This window comes from Carassius carassius, chromosome 24, assembly GCF_963082965.1.
Source record: "Carassius carassius chromosome 24, fCarCar2.1, whole genome shotgun sequence".
Taxonomy (NCBI): domain Eukaryota; kingdom Metazoa; phylum Chordata; class Actinopteri; order Cypriniformes; family Cyprinidae; genus Carassius; species Carassius carassius.
In genome coordinates this window covers 10,077,721-10,089,186 of record NC_081778.1, presented here as the reverse complement: position 1 = coordinate 10,089,186, position 11,466 = coordinate 10,077,721, and the positions used below count along the sequence as shown (strand labels likewise).

Genomic DNA, 11,466 nt, shown 5'->3' with positions numbered 1-11,466 from the left:
CTCTCTTGCCCGTACAGTTAATGAATAACGGATCAACTACGACAGCCTACATCGCACATCCTGCGATGTGACTATCGTGGATTCGTACATCGCGATATCGATACTTAAACGACACATCGTGCAGCCCTAGTATGCGTGTATGTGTATGTGTATACATACATATATATATATATATATATGTGTGTGTGTGTGTGTGTGTGTGTGTGTGTGTGTGTATATATATATATATACACACACACACACACACACACATATACATATACACACACATATACATATACATACAGTACAGACCAAAAGTTTGGACACACCTTCTCATTCAAAGAGTTTTCTTTATTTTCATGACTATGAAAATTGTAGAGTCACACTGAAGGCATCAGGGGCAATTTGACCAAGAAGGAGAGTGATTGGGTGCTGCGCCAGGTGACCTGGCCTCCAAAGTCACCGGACCTGAACCCAATCAAGATGGTTTAGGGGTGAGCTGGACCGCAGACAGAGGGCAAAAGGGCCAACAAGTGCTAAGCATCTCTCGGGGAACTCCTTCAAGACTGTTGGAAGACCATTTCAGGTGACTACCTCTTGAAGCTCATCAAGAGAATGCCAAGAGTGTGCAGAGCAGTAATCAAAGCAAAAGGTGGCTACTTTGAAGAACCTAGAATGAGACATATTTTCAGTTGTTTCACACTTTTTTTGTTATGTATATAATTCCATATATAATTCCACATGTGTTAATTCATAGTTTTGATGCCTTCAGTGTCAATCTACAATTTTCATAGTCATGAAAATAAAGAAAACTCTTTGAATGAGAGGGTGTGTCCAAACTTTTGGTCTGTACTGTATATACATATACATATATACATACATACACAAGAAGAGTTTGGTTCCAAAATGCAATAAATCAATTTTTATTCATTTGAGTAGAAATGCGTTTCTAAGAAAGTGGCAAGATGAAAACCACTATTTTCTGTTTCAATTGTTCACATAGCATCTATAGGTTATAATAATATTAAAAATTCAAATCCAGATTTTGATTTTCAAAGTTTTATTATACAATTTTATTTTATCCCCAAAATGCAATGAATCATGATAAATATTTTGTTGTTTATTTTTATTTTTTTTAACAAAGGCACTGGACTAAAAATACATCAGTCATTGCTTCCAAAATTAATTCAATGGGTCATCTGGTTAATGCTATAAATAACAGCAAGAAATTTACATCATGAAAAAGACCATGAACATATCAAATTATACCACAGACATTCTAAAATGACATTTCCCTTATATTCAACTTCCAAAAGTGCATTTATCTTACATTCCATGTAAGAGCCATGTTACATTCATTTAGTTGACTAGTGCTATGTGCTTTATTAACAAAAACATAAATGGCATTAATAAAAACACTAACACTGACAAGCTACGCAATATCGAGTTCATAATATAATGTGATTCATCTAATGAACGCGATATAGAGTAGCTTGTCAATGTATTAAATTCATCTGAATAATTTCCATATGAAAGCAGGTGATGGAGATTTACCGGTACAATTAATCACAGAACCGACGAGATGCGCATGGCAATCACATGCGATTTATGATGCAGCCTTGTTTGCTGATCACAAAGTACAAAGTAGATGAGGAAAACTAGGATGCCAAGTGTATTCCATGCATTCAATGTGCCGCCATTAATGTCTAGAGTGTGTTCCACAGGAGAAAAAAAAAGTTCTACATGCTTGAAATGATGTTGGGATCAGTAAATTAAAATTTTCTAAAGTAAATGATGACAATTTTCTTTTTGGGAGAACTATCCTATTAAGTTGATCGGCAACCAGTTAATACTGGAATCAACAACTGTTATTTTGCATTTAAAGCTACACTGTCAAAGTGCCTTCACTTTGGTCACTCTGAAAGTCAATATGGTGAAATAAAAAGCTGTGGTTTTTGATTCATGGTCATGCGTTACACTGAAAATTTTAAGTTGAGCACATTGCATAGTGGGATAACTCTTCTGCCTTTCATTTTCAAATTCACTTTTGGGTTTCCTTGCCAACAGACTCCATGTCACTAGAGAAGGATGGATTTGAACAGCCCTAATGGGTGCTGTTCTCTCCCCCAAATGAATGTAGTTGTTTAAAACTGAAATCTGTGGTTTATTTATAAAGACAGAGCCTATTTAAAAATGTGCTTCACCGATTTTAGAGACGGTGAGCTCCACGCGATCAGCGGGAGCTCAGTGATCATCTATCCGCCAAAAAGCAGCCTCACCTCGGCTAGACCTTCTGATGTGTGCCGCTGGCCCTGATGTCTCTTTAGTGGTTAAACATAAAATATAATTAGTTTTGGGTTAAAAATATAAATCTAACAGGTTATCTTTGGTCTGTATTCAATTTATCTATATGTTAATCTATATGTTAAAATGAAAATAAAGGCAAATTTATATAATATATCGTTTCATTGTAATGGCTGTATATATACACATATCCCTTGAACTTAGTACATTTCTGCAGCTCATTTATTATGTTTAAATGAAAACTAAAGGAGAGAGTGGTGTTTGATATCCTATTTCGTTTTATTGTAAATATACAGGAAAATTGCAGTAGCCATGGTCAGCTGACTGAAGTTATCAAGTACGCTGCTGTTTGCAGATTTACAGGACTTGCGGCGTCGCGGACATCACACTCCCGAGTCGAATGCACTAAGTCTGAACTACCGAGGATGCACGTCCAAAATCAGCGTACTTTGTATTGAGAAACGCGCGCAGTCCTACGTCACCAGACTATTTGCCTAATCTTCCCGGAACTTTACACCGCGGTGGAAACGCAGAAAGCAAGGGGGGAGGGGGGAGTTCCTGTGAAAAAAAACAATTCCTGGTACAAATGTTCTGGGTAATTTCGGTGGAAACGTGGCAAGAGAAATAGAAACATTTCCTCTGCGTACGACTAATGACCCACCCTGCTAGGGCCATCAGGACGCTGAATAGAGGCTGTAACCGAGCACTGGGCCAGTGCCCCTCCCTCTCTTCTATTCTCTTCATTCAGGCTGAGTGGGGGTAGCACGCAACGTGATGCTAATGGGAAGTCAGTCTGATTCTACAGCCCTTTTTGTAAATCCCTTTTACTTCCACAAAGCAAAGACAAGGATCCTCAACACAGGTATTTAGTTGCAAGAATGTTGTATGTATGTCCAAAATCACACAGTAACAAAACAGTGACCACTGTCATTGAAATGTGGAAATAATAATAAAAAAAAAATCAACATTAACAACAAATCAATTTACAATAGAAATCTAAATTGCAACTTAACAACCAAAATAATAACTAATATTATAAATTCACTTAAATGAACACTCCGACTTTTTGGGACTTAAGCTTATTCACAGTATCCCCCAGAGTTAGATAAGTCCATACATACCTTTTTCATTTCTGTGCATTCTGTAAGTGTTATTTGACGCACCCACCGCTAGCCTAGCTTAGCACAAAGACTGGATGTAAATGGATACTGGTAGCATAGTAATCCCAATAAGTGACAAAATAATGCAAACATTTTCCTATTTACATGTTGTGATCTGTATAGTCACAGCGTGTACAAATAACAAGGCTATATGAGACAGAGACTTTTGAATCGTATAAATACTGGGAACTATATTCTCACTAGGCGTAGGAGCCCAGCTAACGTTACTTGGGCGGAGTGATTAGCGCAGCACCCGAGACGCGCCGTGGTGAGGAGCAGAGAGTTCCCTCAGAGTTGGAGTAATAGAGTCAGCAATTACTAGATAGTAGATTTATAGTGTACAATCATGGGTGTTCGCTGTATTGTAAAGAACTGCGACAATAAACAGGGGAGACCAGGTAATACTATGATGTTTCATAGAATTCCAACCACAAACGCTGACCTGATGAATCGATGGCTACTTGCTCTGGAAATAGATCCAAACACGCCTGTAAACACCATCACGAAGTATTTCGTTTGCTCTGAACATTTTACTGTAGACGACTATTTTGAAAAAATGCAAGTTGCCACACGGACCATGAAACGTGTGCTACAGGATACAGCCATCCCATCGATAATAAAGACAGGACAAATTGGATCACCTGTTACTGCGGTAAGTGTTCGGTTATGTTTTGAGATGACTAACATTAGCCATACTGTAACAGTGCCATGCTAATGTAATATAACCTTAGTAGTGACACTATTACGTGAATAGGGGGTCCGTGTATCCCCTTTATTGTTATTATTGTGACACACTGTATGCAATGGCTATTTTCATTGAACTATGAATGATCATTATAACAAAATCACTTACTTGGTGGACAGCTGACCATTAGGTTCACTCGGCATGGGGCGTTTCTTCCAGTTGATCTTGTCACAATGGGAAAAAAAGACAACTGCCAGGTGTATTAGGGCAGAGAAATCTTCCGTGGTAGTGACGCAAATATTTTGATTGTCATCAAGCCTTGACATTGATGGCAATACCCAGTCCCATTCATTACAACAAAGGCACTCGGTTTCTGTCGGCATAGGTTGGCATGTTCCACATTTACACCACCAGTCCGTGTTCGTTCTGAGTCTCCCTTCGTCTTACAGCTTCCAAAGTTTGGAACTCCTCGTCTGTGTATTCTGGCTCAAAACTATATGGTTCTGGATCTTGGTTTGATACACAGTAAAATTCCTCAATTCCTCAAAGTCAGCCATGATCACGAGTCACGTCTAGCTAGTTAGTCACGTTTGTTATGTTTACGGTCTCGAGTGCTGCGCTAATCACTCTGCCCAAGTAACGTTAGCTGGGCTCCTACGCCTAGTGAGAATATAGTTCCCAGTATTTATACGATTAAAAATGCTCTCTGTCTCATATAGCCTTGTTATTTGTACACGCTGTGACTATACAGATCACAACATGTAAATAGGAAAATGTTTGCATTATTTTGTCACTTATTGGGATTACTATGCTACCAGTATCCATTTACATCCAGTCTTTGTGCTAAGCTAGGCTAGCGGTGGGTGCGTCAAATAACACTTACAGAACGCACAGAAATGAAAAAGGTATGTATGGACTTATCTAACTCTGGGGGATACTGTGAATAAGCTAAAGTCCCAAAAAGTCGGAGTGTTCCTTTAAAGATTTCTATTTAAATATGTTTATTGTCAGTAAATTTACCCATTTTTTTCCAGGTATGGAACTACTGAATTACATTTCATGTTTATTTATTTGGCTATACTTTTTAAGTACCTGATTATTTTTTACATTTATTTTGATGCTGTACACTTGCTCTTTTTGGAATTGTGAATGCGTATTGTCAAGTGTTGAATACAGTTGCTCTTTTGTGAAAACGATGCTCAAAAGAACAGCATTAATTTGACAGTAAGAGTGAATCTAAGAGTCTGTCTCTTTTTAATCAATTTAATGCCTTGTTGCTTGATTAAAGTTTCATCTTCATAAAAAAATAAAAATAAAATAAGAGCCTCCAAATTTATAATTGTATTGTACCAAAAACAACAACTCAACGTGACACTGAAGCATTGACAATGACAGTTGACTGTAAAGACACCACAGTAAATGACAACCAATGAATTCTATGGTAATTATTTATTGCTCTTATTTATTAATTTTGGTATTCAGAGTAAGAAAAATAAAGCTAGTGCAAGTCTTGTTGCATATGGTAAAACACACTGAGGTCCAAGTTAGACAGCAGGAAGGGTAAATAAAGAAATCTCTCTTAAAACAGCCAGCAGGTGTTTGTGTTGGTGTATGAGAGATTGTAGTTGTTCACTAACCTGTACAGCCTGTCTGCCCTGCTGTGCGTCTGCGAGCAGCTGGATGGTCAGCGCTCTGGAGTCCTGCAGCGCTTCCTGCAGGTAGGTGAAACTGTGACCTGCATGTCTGCCCAGGCTGCACTCTCTACAGATTGGCACACCACAGCTGTCACAGAAAAACCGCAGCACCTGTGAAGGAAAACAAAAGAAATGCTATGAAATTTTTTTGAGGGATCGATTTTGAATTACACTGCATGTGAATTTTGTAACCCTCAGAGACCCAAGTATTGATAATACTGACAATTATTATCAGTGATGATCATCAGCCTTGGAAAGTGTCTTTAGGAAGACTCTGACTGGATATAAACATTCAGATGTTTGGGCATCTTTTTAATGAAGTTAGAATTTGAGCAAAATTAGCTTGGAAGTGTGTGTGTTTACTGACATGAAGGTTGATCCAAATTGTAAATGTGTTCCTCTAATTTTATCCCATAGTTAAAATAAAATTAAATTAAATGTTAAAGTTAATTGAACAAGTGTGAAAAGGAAGCAATCAGCAATCAACTACTATACAATATAAAGCTCTTACTAAAACTACTATACATAAAGCTCATAAATAGTTACACTGGTCAACTGCCAAGACTATAAATGTTTACAGTAACGTAATAGGAAGATGTGTTTATCACACACGTTCTTGTAGAAGTCTATGTTATATAAGCACACTCAAACCCAGAACATTTCATTTTGACGAGACAAAAGAAAACTAAAGACAGAGTTTTTTCATGTACGGTGTTAAGAACCATACATTTAAGAGATTTTACTGATATTTGGGATGGGTCACAATCGTCCACCATCCAACCTGTTAGTTTCCAATGCTTACTTTACATACATTTTTCCTTTTTTTTTTCTTTGTAACTGCATATATAGTCAAATGTATCTATTGAATTGTATTTATTATTTTAACTAAAACTAGCCTGTTGATGGCTTAAATGGCATTTTTGTCAAGGTTCTGCCATCTAATAAACAATTCATATGTGATTAATATAAAATATATGAGCATACGCCATAATTCTATAGTATTAGTATACACTGTATACAACTTGTATATACAGTGTTGATATTCAAACAACAAGTTTAGTTCTGCCACAAACTAACACTTACATTTAACGAATAAGAATCTATGCCATGACTAGTGTTGTCAAAAGACCCGGTACTTCGGTACCAAGTCGGTACTAAAAAAATGTAAATGTGACGGTACCAGGTTTCTTTAAGTACCGGTAGTACCGAGGTCCTGTTCAAACCCGGTTCAGCGCTATAATTTCCGTGAGGCAGAAAACGAGGACGGAATCTCAAAATCCAGTCATGAAAATGAAACTTACATTTTAATATGGACAGTCATGGAATGTGTAAAAGTTAGCATAAATTAATCAAATCAAATCTCCATATGGACCAATATCTGTAAATGTTACGCCGCAAAATTTGTTTGAAATATGAATCCGTGTTCTGCGCGTCTCTGTGTGAATGAATGAATGGCAGACGTGCGGTTTTGTTTACTACATGGAATGAAGCACATGACGCTTGCATTAATTTCATCATCTGAGCTTTAGAGTTCTCTCTCCATCAAGCGATCTGAACTTTTCAGTTCATCTCAATGGACGCACAGCGCACCTGTAATTGATGCTCTTTAAACTCTTTGTGAAGGTGCACGACTCACCGTCGCTTTACTGATAGCGCTGTTTCTCACACATGCAAAGAGAGAGAGAGAGAGAGAGAGAGAGAGAGAGAGAGAGAGAGAGCGCGAGAGTCTTACCACGCTGAATCGACACGCTATATGTAAACTATTCTTTGTTGTCTTCTCCTGTCAAAATAATGGAGTTCATTAAGAATTTTTATATTCATTTTCGAACAAGCAGAAGACATACCGGTTTCTCCGGTAGTGGGCGGATCTAATGTGCAAATGGCAATTTCATTGGCTGGCGCTGATCTCTTACCGTCCCTGTTTTGATTTCAGCAAATCATTTTGACCGAACGCAGACAACGTGATTAATATTCATGAACCCAGCAGCTCATCAATTCATAGTGCATTGTATATACATTAGTATGATAGTAGAATTAGTAGTAGTATTATCTTTTAATAATAATTAATATGATCTATTACAATTTTTTTAAAGAAACCCTCAATGACCAAAAATATCTTAAGCATCACCACCAGTCTTAAGTTCAGTTAAAATGACAAATATGCATTCATTAGGCCTAAAAGTTAATTTTTACATAAAGGCATTGTGCTAGAAATATTACTATTATTTAGTAAAATGTATGTGATACTGCTACTACTGTTAAAAAAATTAATAAAAAACTATTTTTTAAAGAAATAAATCACAATATTTCTTCCATGTTTTAATTTTAATAGCAAATCCCCTTTATTTACCAAAAATAAAATGTGTTTAAATTTCATAAATTAAAAGACAAATTAAATTTGGGTGAAACTTGTTTACTGTTTTTCATAATTATATAACTTGTAGAAAAACTTTAAACACAATTGTAAATAAGCATAAAGAATGGCATTGGTTTTATTTTTAGTGCTAAAGTTTTTTTTTTTTTAAATTAGCATATTTTTGTGTTTTGCTTTGGTACCGAAATTGGTACCGAGAACTGTGGATTTTCACTGGTATCAGTACCGAATACTGAAATTTTGGTACCGTGACAACACTAGCCATGACAAAGAATCTGGACTCTTTCAAATGACTTGGCAAGAAGGAAAAGATCTTCCCCAAAATGTTTTGGGCTTCCTGTGTTCTGACAGCCTGTTGATGGATTGCCTGAAGTCTATTTTTTGTGCCACTCATCTGACCCATTTAAGGGTCACTTCATTGTTGTATTAAATATATTTCTATATATAGTCTAAACAGCACTTTCAAAGGGCAAGCCCTCTTATTAACATTCCATAATCAAGCGTTTTAATAAAAACAGAAATACAATTATTAGGGGGCAGCTGTGGCTGTGAGCTGTGAGAATCGGACTTGTAACCCAAAGGTTGCAGTTTTGAGTCACACTGCTGGCAGGAGTTGTAGGTGGGGGAAGTGAATGAACAGCACTCTTCCACCCTAAATACCCATGGCTGAAGTGCCCTTGAGCAAGGCACTGAACCCCAAATTGCTCCCCAGGCACTGGAAAAAATAGCTGCCCACTGCTCCGGGTGTGTGTTCACGCCACGGTGTGTGTGTGTGTGTTTCATACTCACTGCTGTGTGTGTGTGTGTGTGTGTGTGTGTGTGTGTACACCTGGATGGGTTAAATGCAGAGCACCAATTCTGAGTATGGATTACCATACTTGGCAAATGGCATGACTTAATTATTATTAGTGAAGTAATAAATAGAATTTTTTTTTTTGGCTTTAAAAGCTAACCGGATCCATTTAGGATAACCCTTCCCTGATAATAACAACTAAAAGCAGAAACTGTGTAATTGACCTGAACTCCGTATCACCCAAACAAATTCTCCACCTTCCTCCGAGTGAAGCTCAATGTCAAGGAACAGTATTCCTTTTCAAAACCTGCTAGACTGCCTTCCTGCAACCTAATGACTTTACCAAAGACCAGATCAAACGCTAATTATATCTCACTCGGATATATAGCGGCAGCAGCTGTGTGTAAATCTAGAGTCATGATTCCACTCAAGTTACCTGCTCGTAAAAGCTGGTCCCCCCCTCTATGTGGACCAGATGCTGCAACAACACTAGTGTGTACAGAGGTCACATGGGAGCACTTTTTGGGAAGCAGCTTTTCAGAGTGACAGGAATTAGCAGGAAGCGACAGAGAGATGGCGGGAGGAAACTTACCACCCAAGACTCCAGTGTTCCATCTGAAACATTTATGTAGCAATGGCCCTGTTCAATTACATCAAGTTTCAGAGGCACAATGTGTAGCACAACTATATTTGCAGGGCTGGTGGATCCAATGACTTTGCAACGGTTTCTCATGCCCAGGAACTGTGTGGACATTGTTACCAGAAGCTCCATTTCCTGGTAAAGTCCTAAATTAATCCCATGATGTAATTATTAAGCCCAAAGTATACCTCAGTTTTACCATGAATGTGTTTTGTACGCATACAACAGAATGCATAGCTTTTTTCCCCATATAGTCGGCATATACACACTTGGAAGTTTACTCTTTGTCTAGTGTCTGGACTATTTCTCTCCAGAAATAGTTTTTTGTACTCTACAGTTGTGTTGATGCAGTTCCCTGTTGTTTTGTTCTGCCTTTGTTTCTTTTGACTATGAAACATTGTGCCAGGCCAGTGTTATGGACCAACAAATTAGTTTAAATCAGTCACTCCGGGATTAAATTTTTCTTTTTGATTTTTTGCGCTCAAAATGACTGATTTAGCTGTAGCTTTTCTCAGAATTTGCGATATTTGCGGCATTTCTTAATGTTTTGCAGTGTAAATATACCAGACAAGCTTCTTCTAACACTGTTATGACTTTTCTGACTTCGAGAACCACTGTATAGGCTTCAGACATACATTTTAGGACACCAGCACTAGTGCCATTAAGTTCTACAGAAGGTGGCAATAACACCTGACAGTAAAGCACTCACCCTAATCACACATGTATATCTCGGAGACATCTAATGTCTGCATTTACATATGCAAGATGTATTTTTAAGAGTGCTTGTTCATCTGCAGTATGTCTCTAAGATGTTTCCTGTCCGATGTCAAATAGACATTTATTAGAATGCATGTAAAACTGCTTCTGAGATGTTTATCAGAGTACACAGCAGATGATTCCCAGATCTTTAGCATAAATATATTACATCTGATAAAATGTGCTTTTATTATGTCATTCACAATGTCTAAATATAATTGAATGAATACAAAAATATATAGGCTATATTAGGGAGTGGAAATGGCCTATAAGTACTTCTCTGCAGCCATCTACTAGTGGTCATTTAATATATATAGTAATTTTTTTTTTTTTAATAAGTGTTTGCTTCCCTACATTATAAAACTTTTAGTTTTATACATGGGGGAAACCTATTAAAGGATGAACAAATATCGTCACATTAAAAATAACTTTCAAATTCGGTAATACTAAAAGCATTAGAGTGCTAGGAAAAGTTGTGTGAAGCATTTAAAATCACTCAAACATTAGACCATTTCTGCCACAAATTGTTCCTGTAGTTTTACTGTTAAATCCATGGTGAATGGTGGAGATTTTGTGTTTATGGAACAATGTTTTTCCTGATTTCCACATCAGTGGCGTTTGTTCTGATATCTGTAGCTTTAACAGAATTCTTCGCTAAATTTGAATGCTTCTCACAAGATTTCACAGAGATGTTATTGATTCTGTGGGGAATTCGACTGCTTTCTTCACTGTATCTCCCATCGCTGTGTATAACCGCGGCTCCGGCTCGAGCAGGTAAAAGGTCTGCGCAGATCGAACTAGTAGCGCGGATTCGTTCCACTTTCAGTTTGTTTATCCAATGTAGCTTTTGTCAAAAGTTTTGATGAGGAAGCAAGGACTTTCTTTGACTGAATGCGCATTGCGATGACATCACGGGACGCTTCTAAACCCAAATTATGCAGAATATTTGTGGCAATTACAAAAATGTGCAATCTTTTTGTGAAAATTGCGGAGTTTGCTCGATTTTGCGATAGGAGGGACTGTTAAATAAATAAATAAGGGATGTGAGCAAGACACAGAACACAGTATGTGTGATTCC

General features: G+C 37.4%; 1 protein-coding gene across 1 annotated transcript in view; it reads right to left on the bottom strand.

Moving 5' to 3' along the window:
• The window catches only part of LOC132102779 (E3 ubiquitin-protein ligase TRIM71-like), a 45,362-nt gene that overhangs the window by 8,055 nt on the left and 25,841 nt on the right, over positions 1-11,466 (bottom strand). Inside the window, exon 2 of the mRNA XM_059507417.1 lies at positions 5,769-5,936. Within this exon, the coding sequence (XP_059363400.1) occupies positions 5,769-5,936 (168 nt within the window). The remainder of the gene's footprint in view (positions 1-5,768; positions 5,937-11,466) is intronic.